General features: G+C 42.9%; 1 protein-coding gene across 5 annotated transcripts in view; it reads left to right on the top strand.

The window, feature by feature from the left end:
* The window catches only part of IL1RL1 (interleukin 1 receptor like 1), a 62,101-nt gene extending 39,486 nt beyond the window's left edge, over positions 1 to 22,615 (top strand). For 2 of the 5 annotated variants that reach the window (XM_070069681.1, XM_070069680.1), the window contains exons 2-11: positions 5,654 to 5,838; positions 6,660 to 6,870; positions 8,000 to 8,174; positions 8,276 to 8,438; positions 10,281 to 10,352; positions 12,132 to 12,273; positions 12,364 to 12,509; positions 18,151 to 18,297; positions 20,445 to 20,612; positions 22,162 to 22,615. In XM_070069681.1, coding sequence (XP_069925782.1) covers positions 5,778 to 5,838; positions 6,660 to 6,870; positions 8,000 to 8,174; positions 8,276 to 8,438; positions 10,281 to 10,352; positions 12,132 to 12,273; positions 12,364 to 12,509; positions 18,151 to 18,297; positions 20,445 to 20,612; positions 22,162 to 22,493 — 1,617 coding nt within the window. In that variant the 5' untranslated portion in view covers positions 5,654 to 5,777 and the 3' untranslated portion in view covers positions 22,494 to 22,615. Of the gene's footprint in view, positions 1 to 4,854; positions 4,963 to 5,653; positions 5,839 to 6,659; positions 6,871 to 7,999; positions 8,175 to 8,275; positions 8,439 to 10,280; positions 10,353 to 12,131; positions 12,274 to 12,363; positions 13,700 to 18,150; positions 18,298 to 20,444; positions 20,613 to 22,161 lie in introns of those variants that run through there. The other 3 variants (XM_051835087.2, XM_070069682.1, XM_070069683.1) reach the window with 3 other exon arrangements.
* The last annotated feature ends 1,253 nt before the right edge of the window (positions 22,616 to 23,868 follow it).

The following is a 23,868-nucleotide window of genomic DNA, read 5'->3' as shown; positions in this document are numbered from 1 at the left end:
AGACTTTTCTCTCTGTTTCTCTCTCACTGTCTAACTCTGCCTGAAAAAAAAAAAAAAAAAGTCACCTAAAATGCTTCTAATGAAATGAGGCAAATGAAAAACAAACAACTGCTCTGTTTATTTTTGTGGCAATTCTTGTGAATTACTGAAAATCATGGAGTGAAGCCTGACTCAATTGCCTTCATGTAAGGCATGTAATGTGATAAAGGTTTCCCGGCTTCTGAGATGGATTTATAGTAAGACAAGACACAGATGGCCAGCTCTGTGGTGTGTGTTGCCATCTGTATCTTACATTTAGCCACATTTGCCCAGTCAATGAATAAGCCTCACATGGTATCTCTTAAATGAGTGAAAATTTGAGTGCCCCATTCCAAAGCCAAGCAACTAGCTGTAACAGTAAATGCTTTAATTGCTTGTTTTTATTTGTGGAAATTTCAGAGAAGCAGATTGTGAATTGCTACATAAGAGATTTCAAAACTGTGATTCAAAATCAGGGTTAGAAAATGGTCAAATTTGATTCGATTTTATTAGATGAATTTTGAAAATGAGCAATAGTTATGACAAGTCTTAAAAATATTGTTTTCCGGAGAAACACTCCCCAAATGACCACAATGGCCAGAGCTGAGCTGATCCAAAGCCAGGAGCCAGAGGCTTCTTCCGGGTCTCCCATGTGGGTGCAGGGGCCCAAGGAGTTGGGCCATCTTCTATGGCTTTCCCAGGCCACAGCAGAGAGCTGGATCAGAAGAGGGGCAGCTGGGACTAGAACTGGCACTCATATGGGATGCCAGCACTGCAGGCTGGGGCTTTAACTCTCTGAGGCACAGCGCCGGTCCCACTATTTTGTCTTAAATTGTTATAAACTACACGTGTCTTGTGCCCATGCAGAATGAGAACACAGACAATGAAGAGCAAGTAAAGTTTATTCAAACAAAGGCAAAGCTCTTAGAGCACAGCCAGAGGAGCCCCAGAACAGGAAGGCCAAGGACAGGAGGTAGGTCTGGGATCTTAAATCCTTCAGGGCTAAGGAGAAGTTTTGCACAGTCTTCAAAGCAAGTTATGTAGTGTCCAGGTAGTGTCCAGGCGTTCTCCCATCCCACAGCGATTCTCATCCTGTCTTATCTCTAATTCCTCCCACTTGTTAGTCTTCAGTCTTAGGTCCTTCTCTCCAGTTCTCTTATCTTGCTAACTTCCAGTCCCCCTGCCTCCTTGTCTTCCTCAGACAAGTCTTTTTGTATGTGGTCCCCTTTGTCCCTGGCTACCTACCTCCCAAATGAACAGTCTCCTGCCTCTATCACAATCTGAATAATAAGACTTGAAGATAGCATTGTTGTGGGCTAGCTTGGGCCCACATTCCTATTCCAGGCTCTTGCCTCTTACTTAGAGAAGCATTCTAAGTACAGGCACAGACACAACGTACAAAAGTGAGGAACACACACACACACACACATACACAAGGCATTGTTCAGGAAGAGTGGGCCAGGATGGGGAAAGAGAGAGAGATGTGCATATCCTGCTGACTCTGGATCCACGGTGAAGAGAGAGAGAGAAAGAGAGAGACCCACTCTTTTGCCAGGCTTCTTGTGAACTTAGAAAGGGGAGTGGTTACATGGTCTCCAGTAAGGGGAGGTACATCCCGGGGAAGGGGTCGTTTGATTGACAGGAGGGCAGATAGGATTACTTGGCCAGGGGCCCCGGGGAGGTGTGGCTTCCAGCTGGTGACCCTAATCTAGCTATCTGCCTTATCCCATATCAGAATGAGCAGACCTAATATCTAGAATTTATGCCAAACACCCCATAGTCTATCTGGTAGCAAAGGACTTTGTAGCTTTGTTGCGGGGTTGCGGGGTGCACCAAGCAAAGGACCACTCTAACGATTAAATCGAACTGCCACATCTTTATTAGCCAGCTGGTGGCTCCCCTGCTCCCAGAACAAGTCTGGAGAAGACATCTCCGGGTTGCAGCTGTGGGGAGTTTTTGAAGACAGAAAACACTACTTGGTGGCCTTGGCCGTTATCAAGCATGCAAGCAAGCAGAAGTACAGAAGCCAGAAATATGCTGGTTAGAGCCGGAGGAGCAGACCAATATCTATAACTTCTTTATTTCAAAGGAACAGCTCCTGACTTGAAGCAAGCAAGCGAGTTAACCTATAACCATGCCTGGGTATTTTATATCCTGTGGGAAACTGTATGTTTCGAGTCATCCTGTTACAGCTTTACCTCTCAGAGCCATTCCCTGTGTCCCCTGGCAGGCAAAGACTTTGGGGCTGGCAACAGTCCTGCTGGAGACTATGGCCAGCCACAAAGGAGCAAAAGATGCTGCAGGAAACCAGCTCCAGATATCTATTCAGAACTCCTTGTTGGTAGCCCCTCCTTGCTCAGTCTTCCACATCTGGGGGTAGTATGAGCCAGCAGATTCTCGAGTCTTTGGAGCCAGCCTGCTTGGGTTTCAGGCTCTATCTCTTAGTGCTCTGTGATTTTGGCAGGTGGCTTAATTTCTGAGTGATTCAGTGTTCTTGTCTGTGAATGGAAACACAAACAATAGCCTCATTGGGTGATTGCAAGAATGAAGAAGTTAGGCCGGCGCCGCGGCTCACTAGGCTAATCCTCCGCCTAGCGGCGCCAGCACACCGGGTTCTAGTCCCGGTCAGGGTGCCGGATTCTGTCCCGGTTGCCCCTCTTCCAGGCCAGCTCTCTGCTGTGGCCAGGGAGTGCAGTGGAGGATGGCCCAGGTGCTTGGGCCCTGCACCCCATGGGAGACCAGGAAAAGCACCTGGCTCCTGGCTCCTGCCATTGGATCAGCGCGGTGCGCCGGCTGCAGCGTGCTGGCCGCAGCGGCCATTGGAGGGTGAACCAACTGCAAAAAGGAAGACCTCTCTGTCTCTCTCTCTCACTGTCCACTCTGCCTGTCAAAAAAAAAAAAAATGAAGAAGTTAATCCACTTAAGTCACAAACTGATGTTGAGAAAGTGCTAGATAAAAGTAACCTGTTCTCATTCTATTTGTGCTGGTCTGCAGTCAATTCCTTAATTCTTCTAAGGTGAGGTGGCTTTTTTTTTTTTAAGATTTATTTGTTTATTTGCAATTCAGAGTTACAGAGAGAGAGGGAGAGACAGAGAGAAGGAGAGGGACACCACCCAGATGCTGATTCACTTCCCAAATGGCCACAATAGCCAAGGCTGGGCCAGGCCAAAGCCAAGAGTCAGGAGCTTCGTCTAGGTTTCTCCTATGGGTGGTAGGGACCCAAACACCTGGGCCATCATCCACTGCTTTTCCCAGGTGCATTAGCAGGGAGTTGGATTGGGAGTGGAGCAGCAGGGATATGAACTGGTGCCCATACGGGATGCTGGTGCTTCAGGCTGTGGCTTAACCTGCTTTGCCACAACGCTGGCTGCAAACTGACTTTTAAAAGTATGTTGAGGGGGCAGCACTGTGGCACAGCAGGTTAAAGCCCTGGCCTGAAACACTGGCATCCCATATGGGCACCAGTTTGAGTCCTGGCTGCTCCTCTTCTGACACAGCTCTCTGCTATGGCCTGGGAAACCAGTATAAGATGGCCCAAGTCCTTGGAACCCTGCACCCATGTGGGAGACCTGGAAGAAGCTCCTGGCTCCTGATTTTGGATTGGCCCAGCTCCAGCCATTGCTGCCATTTGGAGAGTGAACCAGCAGATGGAAAACCTCTCTCTCTCTCTCTCTCTCTCTCTGCTTCTGCCTCTCTGTAACTCTTTCAAATAAATAAATCTTAAAAAAAAAAGAAAACAGTAAGTTGAGTTTATGCATAATAAAGTCACGACGAGTATGTGTTAGGTTTTAGGTTTTAGGATTTTAGGATTGGTAGAAGGAGAGGAGGTGGCTAAAGTAGGGAGTACTTTATCTTAAAGGGGGACAGCATGGGGGGCAGTGTAAAGAGAGTGGAGGCTGAGCTTGCCCAGACAGGGGGCAGGGGATTTGAAGCCAGGCTTCTTTCTGTTAGAGCAGCAGGCTAAGTTTCTTCTTACGCTGCTTGTTGGGAGAGGTGCAGAGTGTCGAATGGACCTTGATAAGCGTGCAGATAGGCTCTCACAGGGTCTTAGCAGTTTGCAATCTCCCCAGGTGCAGGGCTTTCTGAGCAGTAAACATTCCACTGGCCTTTCCATCACCTACCTGCACCCCGTTTCATCAGACCTGGGGGTTCAGGCCCAGTGTTCTCACACGATGATGCATCAGTAAACTCAAGTTTTGCTCAGTCTACACGGAATCCAAGAGCTGAGAGTTATGGTTTGCTTTGTCATCAGTCTTGAAGTACACTTAGTTACAGGCTCACTCTATTTCTCTGTGCTTCTTAGAACAATTTTGTTGTTGTTGTTGTTGTTGTTCATCCAAGCTGAGAGCCCTACTTTGACTTAATGGCTGAGGAACCTGAATCTGCTTTTGCACATGTTCTGCCCCCACCTTAGACAGAATATGTCATCATTACTTACTCCCTCTGTTTGCTTTTGAGACTCTATGCACCAAAGTCACTCGAACTGCCTGAGCCTTCCTTCTACCAAATGAGATGCCAAAGTACAATCGGGAAGGGTAGCCTCAAGGCCCTGTGATGGCCAGATCATTTAGAACCAACACTGGTAGAGTGTCAGGCAGATGAACAATAAGCACTGCTCATTATGTAGCTTGAGAAATGGATGCACAAACAGGGAAGTGAAATGATCACTTCCTCTGAAGGGATTATTCACTGTTGTTCTGAAGTTTATTTGTATACTGAAGTCAAGGATTATTAGTACAGGATACACTAAGATTTTTGACCAAGTCACGGATTTTGGCTAAAAATCAGATTTCAGGGTGGGTGGAGTGGCAAACTGAGTGCCTTCCCTTTCAAATAGAGCAGAGGATGTGTCCCAGTGAGTAATCCACACAGAAGGAAGCAGGAGGGCTGGAGACTCAACTCAGCCATCGTCTTGGAGCTCTTGTCTTCTCCCCTTCGGTTGGGTAGGTGTCCAGCACTTGTCTAAAGTTTGTCATTAGTATCAGCAACTGGTGCTTAAGTGGAATGTGCTTGCTTTCCCTGGGAATAGATTATGTCTGTATCGGTTCTATCCTTCCTCTGACTTTTTTTTTTTTTTTTAAGATAGCAAATGGATCTTTTGCTGACAGAACAAGAGGTAGTTAATTGTTTGCAGAAGTTCAACTTGTCTTACTAAAGTGTGGTAGCTCTTGGGAACCAGCTGAAGCAGGGAGAGTGTCTGAGGCTTAGGGATGGAGGCTGCAATGATTCCCTGGCTGATTCTCTAGCTCTCATGTTCCTTTATTCCTGGTGGCTCTGTGCTGAGGGTTTGCGTGTGTGCCTGAAATGAGCTATGCATGTGCGCACAATGCCTCCAGCCAGACAAGAGGTCTGTGGTTTTATGTAATATTGCATTTGTTAGAATCTGCTGAGTTTTGTGGTCTTATTTTTTTTTCAAGAACTCTTTTTCTTTCCTGTTTATTTTGCTTCTTTCCAGGCATTTTCATGAGACTGGTAAAATACAACTGCAAAATAGCATGATCCTTAAGAGGGTTATGTGGATGGCCCCAAGATTCAGTAGGAATCAATGCAAAGTTGCCTGGCTGGAACCCGCTGCGTCTGCTATTTGACCTTAATGAATATGTGCTAAGGTTCTCCACGATTGCTTTTCCCCAGGGACATTGACCACTCTTCCCAACTTGAAGTCATCCGGAGCGCCATCTGCTGCTTAGTGGGGACTTCACATCACGTGTACTGATTCCTCTCCAGTAATCTCAACATTGCTCTTAATTGATAAAAAATGACACCGTGGATCTTGGCATTTCTAACAGTTCCCATATATTTCACATCAGCTATAGATAGTAAGTATTGTTTTTCAACTAAAATTTAAATTCTTAAAAATTAAGTTATGGGCCCAGTGTTGAGGCCTTAACAGGTTAAACCGTCTCCTCCAAAGCAAGCATCCCATATGTTTGCCTGTTCCAGTCTGGATTGCTCCGGATCCCGCTCTCTGTTAATGTGCCTGGCAAAGCAGCAGAGGATGGCTCAAATGCTTGGGCCCCTGCACCTACACGGGAGACCTGGAAGAAGTTCCTGGCTCCCGGCTTTGGCCTGGCCCAGCCCTGGCCGTTGTGGCCATTTGGGGAGTGAACCAGTGGATGGAAGATCTCTCTATCTCTCCTTCTAACTCTCTATAACTCTGCCTTTCAGATAAATAAAGTAAATCTTTTAAAAAAGTTAAGACATTCCAAGAATGCTTGCCTTGTTTCCTGCTACTTGCTTCTCATTCATCCAACTGAATTGTGAACTGGAAAAATTGTTTTTCCCTTCAGACATTTTTGTCACAAATCTATCATAGCAAATATATCTAAATTTTACTTTTATATGTTCAGATACACCAGACTTTAACATGAGGCTTGTATGTAGAAGGTGTTGAAGGCATTTGTTAATTCAAGAGATGGCTGATTTTCCATTGGAGCAGCATGGGGAATTTAGGTCCAAATTAAAGCATTAATCTATAGAACCCAGAGATAATTTCATAAAAGATCTTAATCTTTACTTACTTCTTGTCAAAGTATCACAATGTATGACCCATTTGTAAATTTAACCCTTGAAGGAATTATTAAGAATATGGGAATTACAGTCTTCAGATGACTATTTCTGATTATTTATTTATTTGCAGGTGAACCATCTTGGGGCCTGGAAAATGAGGCTTTAATTGTGAAATGTCCAAATAACGTGCAATCTCATTACCCTGTGGAATGGTATCACTCAACAACAAACCAAAGAATTTCTACCCAGAAAGGAAATCGTGTATTTGCCTCAGGGGAACTTCTTAAGTTCCTACCAGCGAAAGTCAACGATTCTGGAATTTATGCTTGCATTATCAGAAGGTATCCTGGAAGCCACCATGATCTTCGAAACTGCTCCTCTTTCTCTAGTGGCTTATAGTCTGAGCTGCCTTCATTTTCCTTCCTGTTCTAGACCTTTATGGAATGGTTAAATTTCTAAATTGATTTGAAAAAAAAAATACATCTAGGGACATTATAAGGTTAATGTTTATGTGATTATGAGCTAAATATTTTGATTTAGAATATAGGAATTAATGTATAGATTAATTAGAAAAAGGTTTAGCTTTCTTAGTGTCCAACAGAACAGAGAATAATTGTGATTGTTCACTTTTAATTGGAAGTAAAAACAAGCTAGCAAAAAATCCAGTAGCCTAGATGCTTCTGGTGGGTTAAAAGGGCAGTGACCAACCAGTGCCTTATAACTTAGTGTCAACCTGTAGAAGATGACATGGGATTATATGTCTACAGATTACTTATTCTGCATAGAAAGTATTAATGTCTTGATTTTCTGCTCGTATTTGGCCCATCCAAAATGATAGAAGAACTCCATTAACAGGAAGGGTGGTTACAGTGAAGTGCCTGGGTTCTGAGTCCATATAGCTCCTAATTCATGCTGTGCCACAAGTTAGCTGTGTAATGCCAGCAAACTACTCCTCTGTCCTGAAGTTTCTTCTGAAAAATACATACTAGAGCATTTCAAAAGTTCATGGAAAATGGAATTGAGATATTAGTTTATTTTGGTGCAAAATATTTCAAAATCAATGCATGTTTTTTTGTTTTGTTTTTGTTTTTGTTTTACAATAGAAATTTTCTTGAAATTTTTGGAGATCCTTCATCTTATAGTATTATTTACCTCAAAGCACTCTGGTGGGAATAAAATGAAAAGTGCTTACTGGCATAACTGGTACACAGCAAATTCTCAATACCAATTCTCTTTATCATATAAGACAGTGATGCTATATTAGATGTAGTATGTGAAGAAATGGCTTATGTAGTTGCATAAGAGTAACAAAACCTTATTTGAAACTCTAGGTCTCAATGGTTATTTTTAAATAATAAAGAAACACTATGTATCAAATATTTTAGGAGAAAAGTGATTTAAGAAAAGGTTGGATGAACCTATTTCAAAATGCTGAATTACTCTTTTTAATGGTTTTATTTATCTTAATAGTCCCACCCTCAGTAATATTAGATATGCTAATGTCACCATATATGAAAGACAACCAGATTGCAGGATTCCAGATGATTTCATATATTCAACAGTACATGGATCAGAAAAAAATGCCAAAATACATTGTCCTAAAGTTGAATTCTACAATTGGACAGCACCTCTTGTGTGGTTTAAGGTAAAGGGGAATTTGAAGGGGAACCGATGAAGATTACACAATGAAGGAGATGCCAGTGGAGAATTACTGAACAGGGACTGGATTTTTTTTTTTCATTTCAGGGTTGTAAGGCCCTGCAAGGACCAAGATACATGACACACAGGGCGTATTTGGCCATTGACAACGTGACAAGTGATGATGCAGGGGATTATACATGTAAATTAGTACACAGTGAAAATGGAGTCCATTACCCTGTGACAGCAACCAGATCGTTGATAGTCAAAGGTATGCATGCAGCCAGAATAGACGAATGAATCAAGATAAAGTGGGGGAGAGTTGTGCCCTCTGGTTGCATTTCCCTCCTTGAAGCTTCTTCCTATGCCATCTTATCTTCCACATTCTCTATTCTGATGCAAAGAAATTTCGGTATGCAATGTCAAATTTTAAGAAATTTAAGGGACAGATTGCATGTCCAGTCCAAAGATACATGTATTCTTCCTTTTGCAACTTAATCTTCTCAAGATATAGCAGTCTGAATACTAATTTTTTTTAATGAAAATAAAGCAATTTGTGGTGGATTTGGCTCCAGGATCCTGCACGGATACCAAAATATGTGGATGCTCAATACCTCGTTTAAAAAATGGCATAATATTGGCCTAAGACCCATGCACATCCTTTTTATACTTTAAATCATCTCTAGATTATTTATAATATCTAATACAATGCAAAAATGCTATGTACTGTTTGAGAACAATAGGGAAGTGTCTGTACTTGTTCAGTAAAGACACAACTTGTTTTTCCTGAATATTTTTGAACTGTGATTGGCTGAATCTGTGGATGCAGAACTGAGGGGACCGAGGGCTGACTGTAATGGGCTACAATGTGGGACATCGATGTTGAGTGGTTTGCAATCCTGGTATGCAACACTTTCAGCATTGTCAATAACCTCAAGTAGGTCATTAATTCTAAAACAAAGAAAACTTTTTTTAAAGTCTATTTAAGGGAAAGACTTGACAACCATTGTTTAGCAAATCCACAAAGAGTTGGGTCTCCTTAATATACTTGACCTATAGATGTAAATAAGAAAGCACCTCCAATGTGGCAGTTGTCTTAGGGCAAAGTAACCTGGAGACCAATTTTTGTCCAGAGTTCTCCAGTGCTTGCTTGCTGTAAGACAAGCCTCATAGGCAGCCAGTGTGTCAGTGCCCCTCATTGTTCAGTAGTTACTGCTGCAGTGGTCCCTAGTCACTCTTGTCCTGAGACACACTCATCAAGGGGAGAGGAATACAGCAGTGCTTTGAAAAATCCCTCACTTTTAAATCTCTTGGCCTCAGTGGGCCACAGTAAGAGACTGCTCTATGCAGGAGCCTGCTGACAGATGCATGAGTCATTTCCAGTAATATGTTGACATCTTTTTTTTGTACCTAGAGCATACATTTTGTGCTTATTCTGTGGAATTGTGGTTTTCTAACAATTAATAGATTCTGCAGTTACTTTAATGGCTTGGACTTGCATTTTTTTAGTGAAACAGAAAAGAATAAAACGTGTCCAAGGACATCACATTGGCTTTGAATAGCTCTTGTCTTGACTGTTGAGGAACAATATTTTTTTTTTCATACAATTTGTGGAACTCTTTACTTAGCATGGAGTTAATCGTATGTGTATAAAATAGTTCTGAGTGGAAAACAAGAATGGGAATAAGAGAGGGAGGAGGAGGAGTGGTGGGAGTGCGGGTGGGAGAGTGGGTACATTGGAAGAATCACTATATTCCTCAAGTTATATTTACGAAAAAAAATGAATTGTTATACATCCAAAACAAAAAGAACATTACAGGTAGTAAGGGTTCATCACTAAGTTCATGGAAAAATGAGGTTATTTTGGTGCAAAAGATTTTTAAACCCATCTATAGTTTTCCATAAAAGGTATTTCCCACAAACTTTTTTTGAAGATTCTTTGTTTATATAAATGTTGTTTAACTCATGTGTGTGCTTAATGACAAGGGTTATTGCCAGAGTAATTTGGGCACATTGCTATGAAATAGGATAGACATATGAAAATACAACTTTATAGGGAGGGCCATCCAATACACTCTTAATATTTATATTCTCTTTTTGTCTTTAACTCTAGAGAAGCAAGGCTTTTCCATGTTCCCAGTAATTTTAGCTCCTCCACCAAATGAAACAAAAGAAGTCAAAATAGGTAAGGCATCTTTAAGAATGTTGTGTTACCTGGAAAGTCCTTCCACATGTCACTTGTCCTGAATTCCCCTGGTGTAGGGTCAGCCAAGTAACAGCACAGACCCTGAACCTTGAACAAGATGCCAGAGAGAAGCACCTGCCTCAGGCACTCCGTATTAACTAGGAAGCCCCATCACGGCAACACACAGCCCTTCTATTTGCATAGCACTTTGGAACTCATGGGCCTTTCCTGTAAGCATCTCACTTCATTGTCACTTCTAACCAGTGGTTCTGCTTTGATGTTAAGAAAACATAGGCTCAGAAAAGCCCAACGATACATCCAAAGTCATGGATTATAAATGACAGAACAAAGATGAGAACATAGACTTACTGGCTTTTTTGTGTCTGTGTTTCCTGGTTCTCACTAGAAGTTGGACACAATGCAAAGCTCTTAGCTTCTAGAACAAGTGACCCTATCATGGGGCCTTTCCTTCCCTCCTTGCCCATCTGTAGCCGTTAGCGCCACTCACTGACTTCCGGCCTCACTTTTTGTTCACTGATAAGCAATGTTAGTCACATTCTTCCCTATTTTTGCCCATGTTGTTTCTCCTTCTCTTTTCTTAAGACTAAGCTCAAATATCCCCACCTTGGAGCTGGCCCTCCATACCCTACTAGAGAGCATGATTCAAGCTACCCGTGATCAAACTCAGGGCACCATTTGCATGTGCAGTCTGACAGGCTACACTCCCTGCCATTTCTCCTGTGGCCTCCTATGCCATTTGCCAAATTTTTTAAGATTTATTTTATTGATTTGAAATACAGAGTTACAGAGAGGGAGAGAGAGAGAGAGAGAAAGAGAGGTCTTCCATCCACTGGTTCACTCCCTAGATGGCTGCAAGGTCCAGAGCTGTGCCAATCTGAAGCTAGGAGCCAGGAGCTTCTTCCACGTCTCCCACATGGGTTTAGGGGCCCAAGGACTTGGGCCATCTTCTACTGCTTCCCCAGGCCATAGCAGAGAGCTGGATCAGAAGTGGAGCAGCTGGGACTAGAACCGGCGCCCATATGGGATGCCGGCACTTCAGGCCAGGGCTTTAACCTGCTGCGCCACAGCGCCAGCAGTTTTTATTAGAGCACCAGAGTACCTTGAGTTCCACTCTGCCTAAATCATTGCGAGCTCTCCAGAGACTCTGAGCTCATCATTCCTCTTGATATACCAAATTCTTAACACAGCTTCCAGCTTCTGAAGGGACCCAGGACCTTGAGAAGGGACGGTTAACTGTGTGTGTGTGGGAAAGCTGCCACTAGGCTTTCAGTTCTGGAAGGAGGAAGTCTCAGGTTCAAGAAGCTGGGATGGAATTCTGGATGCCGAAGTCCTGGGATGGGTTGGATAAACACGTTTGGTTGGGTAAAACACAATTGTGCCTCCGTGGATAACTAGTGGAGAGATGAACACAGTGCAGCAGGAGGAGAAAGCTACGGAAGTTCAAATGCATTCCAATTTCTAGTAAAGGGAAATCCTATATGATAATGTGAGGCTGGGGAACCAGTCCCCGCCTGTGTTTCCCCTCACCTGGTGGGAGGTGAGCTTCCAACTTAACAGTGAGTGAAACAGAGACACTACCGAAGGCAGGGGAGGCAGAATGAGGACACAGAGAGATGAAGGTGCCAGGGATGAGAAAGGGAAATGGAAATCTTTGCAAAGCACACACTGGGTGTTCATTAAACTCTTCTCACATTAAATCAATTAAGTACAACTTGCACAATGTGATTTTATTAGTGAATATCTTTCCTGCCCATCCAGGGGAAACAGCAAACCTAATGTGCTACGCTTGCTTTGGAAAAGGCCCTCAGTTCCTTGTTCATGTCCTGTGGAAAGTTAATGGAAGTAACGTAAGAGACTTTGGTGATGCAAGAATCCAAGAGGAGGAAGGACCCAATGAAAGGTGGGCTTCTCTTGAAGGTAAAACAATCTCTTCCCTACCCACGCATTGCACTTGCAAAGGTAACATTAAAATAACAAGTTGCCTTCTCAGTTCTAGCAATGAAATGACTTGTCGCCACAAACTCTTAAGGATAACTGACGTGAATGAGACGGATTTATCTCTGCAGTTCGACTGTGTGGCCCTGAATCATTATGTTATGAAAAGGCACACCACGAGACTAAGTCGGAAAAAGCCAAGTAAGAAATGTTTCTCAGGCGTGGGTCGCTGGAGCGTGCTGTGACACTTGTAAGCTGAAATCATTTTCTTAGATGACCCATGCTGGCGTTTAGTTCCAAGGGACCCATGAAGACAATGGAAGTGCACTTCTCTTCATGAGGACACCAATTATTTGCAATGTGCTCTTCCCTGATTTTTTTGTTTGCTTCTCTACTATTTGACTTCCTTTTCTTCTCTCTCTCCCTCCTCTTCCTCTTGTCTCTCCTCCTCTTCCTCTATGGCTTTCTCTTCAACAATCCACTGCCTCCTGAGTCATTCTCCTACTTTCTAACCTCACTAGCTCCCTGTTCACTGTATGTGAAATAAAACATAACAGTAGGAAAATAAATATGTTCTTCTGTTCCCTTGTATAACTTTTAAGACAAGACACATTATAAGCATATTTCCTTTTATGTATTTATATATGTATATTATATATATATATTGCTATAATGAAAGCATACTTCCTTGGTGAAGACCGTAAAGTGGACAAAAAAGGGACATACTTAACCACTGCCCATTTCAGAACATCTTAGCTGCTTCCTTATAAGAAGACATGCACTGTCGCCGTTCACTGTTACAAATCATTCCACTTAGAGGGAACTCAGAAGTCTGGTAGCTCAGCCCGTTGCTGACAGTATGTTAGTCAACATTTCAGGATCCACCTTTTCTGGGGAGCCTTCTTTGAGCGCTAGTTTGGGGTAAATACAGCTGCAGCATCCTGTCTGTTAGGCCATCACATTGCCTTGCAAAATCCATCCAGCAATCGGTCCAAAAAGGCTGCACACTCCTTGAGGGCAGGGATAGCAAATTACACACATTTGTGTCATCAGCGTGTACTTCAGTGCCTTTCCTAGCCTGTGCTCAATACTTGTTGAGTGAATAAATGAACACACCACAACGTTATTAATGAGAACTGTTTTGATCCACTTCTCCAAGTATAAGGCTTAATTATACTATTCAGTGCTTATGCTTCATAAATTTAATGCCTTTCCACATAAATTCAAAAGCTTCTATATGGTTTCATGTGAATTTAGCATGCTTTTAATGACATCATTAATTTGACACAATTCAATCAAAAAATATGAAACCGATACACTTCAATGAATCCATTTCGGATGTTCTGTGTGGTCTTTTAAAGTGTGCATTCTCTTTCACCAATAATCAAAAATATCACACACAAGAGAAACAGAGTGGAGCGAGTCATTCCTTTCCTGGTGTAGGCAATAATGGGATTTATTGTCTATACCGGGTTCAAAAACAACAATAAGACCGTCTGCCTGTCACTGTGATTTTTATTATCACCACACTTACACAAGGGTCCCTGCAAGGACAGTCTGTCTCTCCCCCATCCCTGGCTGTATCTCTGCAGACAGTGTTGTTGTGGAAAGCAGTTTTTCCAGTATTTTGTTCCTCAGTCCTTGTCCATTTCCTGGCTTGTTCTTTGCATTTCCAGGCAATGTCACCCTGTTTGGTATATGAAGCATGTGATCACATCTACAAGGGTGGAGAGGGATGGCATTTTTTGTTGTTGTTTCACACTCATTGCTCCTTTAGTGGCTGCACCACTCACCACTCTGTAGAAATTATTCCACATGCTTACCAAGATGCCAAAAAGGATACTCTGAGTTCCTATCCATATGTGAGGCAGGGCCCAGCTTCATTTGCATGAACACAGTGAGGCACAGAATGGTGATCAAGGACTGAGAGGTTAAGAAAAGCAGATCCGCAGTTTGGTAGGGTCGGGGAAGATCTCTGCCTGAGGTGCTACTCGGCATTTTTCTTGTTTCAATTTCAACGTGAACCTCTGGTTTGTAATTTTGGTTTATAAAACACACAGAGTCATGACTCATGTGGATAACTTTAAGTGCCTCCAGCAGGTTTCTGGCAGTGCTAAATGAGTCACCCCAGATGGCCATGGATGTTGCATCAGGGCTACCTTTGGGGTGGTGGTGGGCATAGTGGATACGACAGGGAAGGGGAAGCCATTGTCCTTATTCATGGCCAGGAACCAATTTTGTGTCCTTATCCCAAAGTTTTATTTACGTTATCACTTATAAATGTTCCCTGGTTGCCTGCGTATTGGAATTAACTGTGTATTTCCATGTTACATGTATTTCGTGATATTGGTCCTTCCCATTTATTTGTGTTTCACCTCTTTTGTTGTTGTTGTTCAAGTTCAACCTGTTCACACTCTGTTAAAACAACTGTATAAATTAAACAATTACTGCTGTTGAATTGTCACAGTGAGTTCCTTCATTTCTAAAATTATAACTTTTCTTGAATTTAAGAAGCAGAATCTTAGAAAGCTATGTCCACATTTTATCAAGTAAATATTTGATGCTGACTTTACTAATAGTAAACGTTTATACATTGTTTCCTACATACCATGCCCTGTCTGATTATTTTCCACTTAATTACTCATTTCTCAATAATCCATGAAAGAGAGACTGTTATACTCATCTGATTTTATAAGTGAAGAAATGAAGTTAAAGAGAGTTGAATGACTGAAGTACTGTGTAGTTACAGAGCCAACATTTGAACGTTTTCTTGTTTGCAAACACATACAGGGTATGTTTAGTGTGTAGTCATCGCACACAAATAATACCAACACATTTATAAAATCAACAACACCTGGGAAGATATCGAAATTCAACTTCCTTTGACATCTTGGATCCACTTATTTTCTTCAGCTGAAAATGGCCGGCCACTAGCATAGCTACTTCCCAACAATCCCCGTAAGAAATGTATGTTCCAGTGTGGACCTACACAGGGCTTTATTTTAATTTATCTTACTTTTAAGATTTATTATTATTATTTTATGGCCGGCGCCGCGGCTCAATAGGCTAATCCTCTGCTTTGTGGCCCCGGCACACCAGGTTCTAGTCCCGGTCAGGGCGCCGGATTCTGTCCCGGTTGCCCCTCTTCCAGTCCAGCTCTCTGCTGTGGCCCGGGAGTGCAGTGGAGGATGGCCCAAGTGCTTGGGCCGTGCACCTGCATGGGAGACCAGGAGAAGCACCTGGCTCCTGCCTTCGGATCAGCACGACGCGCCAGCTGCAGCGCGCCAGCTGCGGTGGCCATTGGAGGGTGAACCAACAGCAAAAAGGAAGACCTTTCTCTCTGTCTCTCTCTCACTGTCCACTCTGCCTGTCAAAAATAAAATACAATAAAAGATTTATTGTTATTATTTTAAATATTTATTTATTTGAAAGTCAGAGTTACCCACAGAGAGAAGGAGAGGGGGAGAGAGAGAGAGAGAGAAGAGAGAAAGAGAGAGATGTGCCTTCTGTCCGCAGGTTCACTCCGTAGTTGGCTGCAATGACCAGAGCTGGGCCGATCTGAAGCCGGGAGCCAGGAGCTTCCTCTGGGTCTCCCTTGCCAGTGGAGGGGCCCCAGGACTTGGAGCATCTTCCACTGCTTTCCCAGGTCATAGCAGAGAGCTGGATGGGAAGTGGAGCAGCTGGGACTTGAACTGGTACCCATATGGTATGCTGGAACTGCTAGGCGGTGTCTTTATCTGCTACGCCACAGTGCCAGCCTATTATTATTATTTATTTGAAAAACAGAGAGACAGAAAGTCAGAGAGACAGGGACAGACAAACGGAAGAGTTCCCACTTGCTGATTCCCTCTCCAAGTGCCTGCACAGACTGAAGTTAGGAGACAGGCTTCCCATCTGGTTCTCCCACAGAGACCCAACTACTTGACTCATCATGTGTTGCCTTCCAGTGTACTCATTAGTAGGAAGCTGGGATCCGGAATGGAGCCAGAGCTGAAACCCAGATGCTTTGAAGTGGAATGCAGGCATCCCAAGGGGTGTCTTAACCTCTGAACCAAATGATCACCCCAGATAAGACTTTTAGGATAATCTAGTAAAGAATTTTATTGAAATGCTTTATTTAGTTTTTATAATTTAAACTGATGATAGTATAGACAGTAAGTTCTTCATCAATTTTCGGATTTCCTCCCATCTTTGGATCACTTAATCGTTCTTGATCTCATAACGTAGGACACTCAGAGAACCAATGAACTACCAGAAATGCTGGAGGAATTCGCAAATATGAGCCTGTGATTTTCTGTGAAAACTGGGAGCCCAAGTATTAAGAATTAAGATGCAAATGAAAAAGAACCATGTAACTAATTCTCATTTGAGATTCTTCTCACATTTGTCTTTAATTGAGGCTATTTCTAAGACAAGACAGTTAATTCTAAAGAGGGATCTAAACCTGAAACACCTAAGACACCATAAAGAAGCACAGTTCAACTAGCACAAATCTGTTGCAAGTCCTTTAAGATGGGAACAGGTAGATGAGCATTTTGTGAAGCAAGGAGACCTGCAATAAAGTTCAGAGATGGCTAAACAATGGTCACTATAAGAAAAGCAAGAGACATATACAAGACCTAGAACCCAATCATTTGATTTTTTTCCCATCAAATATAGAGACTTCTGTGGCTCTTGCTCTTTCTTTGCTTCCTACATTATCACCCCTTCCGAAGCAATAAGTCCCTGGATCTGTTGAGTCAGTCCTTTTAATGACCCCAGCAAGAGCCTTGTCCATTCTTTCTCAGTATTACATGCATTAGAATCCTCCTTATCTCGCATCTCAGATACTGAACCCCATCCTAATATGCCTTGAGCTATGATCAAACTAACTAGGTGAAAACCACGTTTGTTGTTATTCCCTATTCTCCCATGGTTCTTTTTTTTTTTTTAAGATTTATTTATTTATTTGAAAGGCAGAGTTACAGAGAGGCAGAGGCAGAGAGAAAGAGAGAGAGAGAGAGGGAGAGATATCTTCCATCCACCAGTTCACGCCCCCAAATTGCTTCAATGGCCAGAGCTGGGCTGACCTGAAGCCAGGAACCAGGAGCTTCTTCCAGGTCTCCCACGTGGGTGCAGGGACCCAAGGACTTGGATCGCCTTCCACTGCTTTCCCAGGCCTAGCAGAGCCCTGGATAGTAGAGCAGCCTGGACTTGAACTGGCGCCCACATGGGATGCCGGCATGGCAGGTGGTGGCTATACCTGCTATGCCACTGCACCAGCCCCCTCCCCCATGGCTCTCATAACCTTTAGAATAAGGCAAAATGCCTTAGCTGGAGTTCAAACCTTGGCTAGAGGCCAACCCTTACTCACACGTCTCTTCATACCTTGCCCAAACTGAGTTACTCCAGTTTCTTAGAAAACACACTCCTATCTCTGCACTTGGGTCCACAGTCAAGAGGAGGATGCACTTTTGTAAAACCCAGCCATACCTTAGGGACCTCTTCCTGCAGGAAGGCTTCTGTGCTCAGTCCAGCATGGAGTGAGTTCTCCTTTTAAACTTCTCTGCCAGCTGTAATTATGCTTTTATATCCCACCTTAGCTTAAATTCACATGTGTCTCTGTTGCGTTTGTCCCTGAGAATCCCCTATCATGCCTCGCCTGGTGCCTTGTACAGAGTAGGGGTTCAATAAATGTTAATTTACTGATTCTTAAAGAAACCACAAAAATTCCATGTGGGTATCTTTTGGATGAGTTTTTCCAATCCCAGTGTGGGGCTGATATCCTTGTATTTGTTCATTTTGTCTTGGTTTAGTAATAACAATGCTCATTTTTCTGCTCCTTCCCTTATCTTTTGAATAGTTAATTATCAGAGCACCTACCACCTAGTTGCTGGAGGTAGTATATTGTTAGTGTTAATCACTGTCTTGGTGATCATCCTAAAAGTGTTCTGGATTGAGGTGATTCTGCTCTGGAGAGACACAGTTCGACCTTACAAAACTAGGAATGGTAAGTGGCAAGATTCAAACTTTTCTTCTAAAGAAAAGGTCCCATTAATGAGTGTCAGTTACTCAACAGCATAACAGCTATGAGGTTAAATCTAGATTCCATTTTTTTTAAGATTATCTATTTACCTGAAAGTCAGAGTTATACAGAGAGAGAAGGAGAAGCAGAGAAAGAGAGGGAGGGAGGTCTTCCATCCACTGGTTCACTCCTCAGTTGGCAACAAAGGCTGGAGCCGTGCCGACCTGAAGCCAGAAGTTTCTTCCAGGTCTTCCACATGGGTGCAGGGGCCCAAGGACTTGGGCCATCTTCCACCGCTTTCCCAGGCTATAGCAGAGAGCTGGATTGTAAGCGGAGCAGCCGGGGCCTGAACTGGTGCCCATATGGGATATTGGCACTGCAGGCGGCAGCCTTACCCACTATGCCACAGCGCCGGCTCCACGATTGGTTTTTTGAGTCTATTTAGAGGTCATTTTCCACCCTGCTGTGTAGCTCCTCATGGTCTTGGGATTCATCTCAATAACTCAGATTTTCTTCCCATTGGGATATCATGCCATCTAAATCTTCAAGAAGATATTCTGCCCCAAGCCCAGAAAAGCTTAACTGTTTTGGAAAAACTTTATTAAATTAAGCACAGTAATAAAATTTCTCCTGCCTTCCAGATGTGAACAGATTAGACAGGTTCATCAGAATGCAGGTGCAATTTACCTGAAACCCAGGACCAGACCTTTGCATCTGTGCATACAAATTCATGAATTAAAACGTTAATTAAAACGTTAATTGCAAGGCAGTTGTATGTTAGATTTTTCCATATAGTTAATTTGTGACTGATGTGTGGAAAATAGAGACCCCTTAAGAAATTCTACCCCTTGACAGTTTCAACCTTTAGCATTGTCACTTTCTCAGGGGAAGTTCAGGGACCCTGCCTTACCCCTTACCCATAGATTTGCTTTTCAGTTTCAGTTGCCTGTGTTCATCTGCAGTCTCAAACTATTATATTTTTAAAGATTCAATTATTTGAAAGTCAGAGTTACACACAGAGAGAAGGAGAGGTAGAGAGAGAGGGAGAAAGAGAGAGAGAGAGATGAAGAGAGAGAGAGAGAGAGAGAGAGAGAGAGAGAGAGAGGTCTTCCATCTTCGGGTTCACTTCCCAATTGGCTGCAATGACCGGAGCTGTGTCTATCCGAAGCCAGGAGCCAAAAGCTTCTTCCAGGTCTCCCACGTGGGTGCAGGGGCCCAAGGACTCAGGCCATCTTCTACTGCTTCCCCAGGCCATAGCAGAGAGCTGGATTGGAAGACAAGAAGCTGGGACTCGAACCGGCTCCCATATGGGATGCTGGCACTACAGGTGGTGGCTCTACCTGCTTTGCCACAGTTCTGGCCCCCAATCTCAAATTATTAATGGAGAATTTCCAAAATAGTGCCTGCCTGTGAAGGGAATCACCCCTGTGTGTGGCATATCTGTGCTATGGACACTACAGTCACTTTGGTGCTGTCTCAGTTCTCAGACTGAATATGGTGATATTGCAATGCTTGCTGTGTTCATGTAACCTCTATTTTACTCAATAATGGTCCCCAAACATGTGAATAGTGATGATGGGAAGGTTATTGCCATCTATTTTTATAACTGTTCTACACTACTGTTATTGTTGTTAATCTCTTACTGTGCCTAATTTGTATGTATGGATAGGGAAAAAACATAATAAATACAGGGTTTGGAACAGTTTTGGGCATCCCTGAGGGTCTTGGAATGCATCCCCTACAGACAAGGGAGGAACTACTGTGTGGGGAAAGTGGAAGATGAAACTGACGCCTGTTGAGCCTAGAAGAAGGCCCCTGTCTACTGTAAACACAGACTGATAGAGGGGTAACCAAGCTGAACAATATAGCTGGAACTGTACTGGACAGGCTCTTGCTTACTATTGTTCAGCTTGACAGAACGAAAAGGAAGAAAACTTTGGGACTGAGAGTGTTACCTTCTGATCATGTTTTGTGGCAATGGATGGTTGTCATCATCCCTTGATTCTAGAATATTCTGGGAGATGAGATACCTTCACTTCAACCATAAAGCTTGACAAGGAATATCTATTAGGCCTCAAGTGAGAATTTTTAAAATCAAGTAATGGAGTTGTACATCTTGTTTTCATTTTCAGATGGAAAGCTCTATGATGCTTATGTTATATATCCACACGATTACCAACAGAGTTCAGAGGAGATCAGTTCTGTGGAATATTTTGTTCATCAGATTATGCCCAATGTCCTTGAAGATAAGTGTGGATATAAATTATGCATTTATGGGAGAGATCTGCTACCTGGAGAAGGTAAAGCTCCCAACATACCCCAGCGACAGAAATTCATGTCTAGGTGAACCGAGCCCTACAGCAGATAAGGAACTGCACTTACTACGAAAGGCCTTCAGACCAAAGATCTTAAAGTAGACACTTGTCCTTTGCTGTTCTCACGTCATCATTGTCCTTGGTCAGTGACATGCAGTCCTTCGCTCTATGCATTTAGCTACATTGCTGAATGGCCAACTTTATTTCCTGTGCTCTCCATCAGGATAATTGACTGTCTTCTTAATTCCCTTGGGAAGGTCTGAAAGCCGACTTAAAAATGGAGAATTTTGCTCTGATATACAGAGGTATTGGCTGAAACATTTTAGAGGATTTTGTGTCTTTATTCATGTAAGTGAAACACTTGCCAATTCGTATTCGCAACAGAACAGGTGGACTTGTGGCTTCTATTTCTTTAATAGTCCTAGCCCATTTCATGTGTCTGGTCAGTTTGCTAGTAATTTCAGTAGTTGTTGTTCTCTTTCCTACATATATTTACATCAAATACCTTTGACTGCTTGTGAACTTTTCTCTAATTCCCCAGAGATCAGGAAGGTTTTGGCATGTGAATGGGGCCAGGACATCATGAGCATAAACCTAAAATTTACTTATTTGAGAGGGAGGGTGGAAGACATAGAGTTAGATGATAGATAGATAGATAGATAGATAGATAATCTAAGAATTCCCTAGAGACTTGGTCAGTTGAGAAGGGTAAGGCTTCCTGGATTAGTATTCTTTTGAGTAGCAAGGCCTTTTAATGTAAGAAAGCAAATATTCTACAAAGATAATATTCTAGGAAGATACATCCCTGTGAACTTGAATTCTAAGTCTTCCATGAAACGGTAGCCTAAATACCTCTACCCTCCTTTGAGCTGGACTGTCTGTCTTAGGACTGACCTATGTGGGGAAAAGAGGGTACTGAGGCTGATATTCTCGTGATGAAGGGAGGAAAAACAAATCAAGTCCTTTCTCCATGTACATGTCTACCATTCTGAATCAGAGAATTGGTCAGTGTCAGAATCTCATAAAAGAGTTTACCAATATAACTTGCTTATATTATCTATAATCTATATGTATATATTCCTAGTATAACAATAGCACTTATGTTTAAACAAAGATTTATTTATGCATTTGAGAGGCAGAGTTACAGGGAAAGAGAGGAGGAGGAGGAGGAGGAGGAGAGAGAGAGAGAGAGAGAATCTTCCATCCACTAATTTATTCCCTGAACAACTGCAACTGCCGAAGCTGGGCCGATCCAAAGTCAGGAGCCTGGAGCTTCTTCTGGGTCTCCCACATGGGTACAGGGGCCCATACTTGGGTCATTCTCCACTGCTCTCCCAGGCACATTAGCAGGGAGCTGGATCAGAAGTAGAGCAGCCGGGAATCCAACTGGTGCCTGTATGGGATGCCAGCACTGCAGGCAGAGGCTTAACCTTCTGTGCCACAGAGCCAACCCCAACAATAACACATGATCAAAGCATTAGACTTTAAAAAAAACAATGACAGGAAATCTTTATCCATTTTCTTGAATGACTAGATGCGGTCACCGCGGTGGAATCCAGCATATGCAAGAGCAGGCGGCACATTTTCATCCTGTCTCCTGTCATCGTGCACAGCAAAGAGTTTGCCTACGAGCAGGAGATCGCCCTGCACAGCACCCTCATCCAGAATGACTCCAAGGCGATCCTGATTGAGATGGAGGCTCTGAGCGAGCCAGACGCTCTGCAGGATTCTCTCAAGCACCTGATGGAAGTGCAGGGCACCATCAAGTGGAGGGAAGACAATGTTGCCAACAAATGGTCCCTGAAGTCCAAGTTCTGGAAGCACGTGAGATACCAAATGCCTGTGCCGCACAAACTGCCCAGATAGACTCCCAGTGTGGCTTCCTGGGAGGGCAACAGCGCTTGGTTTTATGGACGAATGCATCCGAGTTTGTATCTCAGTCTGTGTTGCTCTGCTTTTAAAGTAAATAAATAAACTTAAAACAATGAGAGATCTCCTGGTTCCTCCTTGCTGAATTGTGCTCTGTATCACATTCAGGGACCTGAGGTCTGAGGAGTAGGAGCGTCAAGGGGACCCAAGGTTGAGTTAGGGTTTCATCACGTAAGTTTACTTTATTTGCCCCAATCTGGCTGGATGCACAAGGCCCAGAAATGTGTACCCTCAATCCTTCACCCTGCTCTTTCTCAACATGAAGCGAAATGTTTTTTTTTATTTCAATTATCTTTATATACAGAAGATCAATTTAGTATATACTGTAAAGATTTTAACAGTTTGCACCCGCACAGATACACAAAGTGTATAGTACTGTTTGAGTACTAGTTATACCGTTAATTCACATAGTACAACACATGAAGGACAGAGATCCAACATGGGGAGTAAGTGCACAGTGACTCCTGTTGTTGATTTAATAATTGACACTCTTCTTTATGATGTCAGTAATCGCCCAAGGCTCTTGTCATGAGCTGCCAAGGCTATGGAAGCCTCTTGAGTTCACCAACTCCGATCTTATTTAGACAGGGACATAGTCAAAGTGGAAGTTCTCTTCTCCCTTCAGAGAAAGATACCTCCTTCTTTAATGGTCCGTTGTTTCCGCTGGGATCTCACTCACAGAGATCTTTCATTTAGGTCTTTCTTTTTTGCCACAGTGTCTTGGAAGCTAAATGTTTTACAGTTAGATTGTCATGTCATCTTGAAGAGCATTCTGGGGGCCGGGGTTGCAATACCCTAATATCCCATGGTTTGCGTCCTGGCTACTCCACTTCCCATTCAGCTCCCTGCTGAATGGCCTGGGAAAGCCAACAGAAAGTGGCCCAAGTATTTGGACCCCTGCCATCCAGGTGGGAGACCCAGAAGAAATTCCTGGCCCCTGGCTTCAGCCTGGCACAGTGCTAGCCTTTGTGGCCATCTGGGGAGTGAACCAGCAGATGGATCTCTCACAGTCTCTCCGTCACTCTCTGTAACTCTGACTTTCAAAATAAATAAATATTGTTTTAAAGAGTATTCTGAGCCCATTGGGCAAATTATTGGTATAAATCTTGTTTCCAACATTTTATTTTATTTTGTATGATTGAATGCTCAGTTTTATCATCTCAATGCTGCTGACCTTATTTAACTATCTTATTTCAGTTGCCTTTATGAGTTTTTTCAAATTCTAGATTTTCTTTCATTGTTATTCACTTTAGTAATAGTATTCTCCCAGTATTAAAGTGACAGAAGCATATTATAGAAGACCTGAAAGTAA

The sequence above is a fragment of the Oryctolagus cuniculus genome, chromosome 2 (genome assembly GCF_964237555.1).
Source record: "Oryctolagus cuniculus chromosome 2, mOryCun1.1, whole genome shotgun sequence".
In the NCBI taxonomy this organism is placed as follows: domain Eukaryota; kingdom Metazoa; phylum Chordata; class Mammalia; order Lagomorpha; family Leporidae; genus Oryctolagus; species Oryctolagus cuniculus.
Note: the sequence above shows the minus strand (reverse complement) of the source record. Positions and strands in the feature narration are given on the sequence as shown.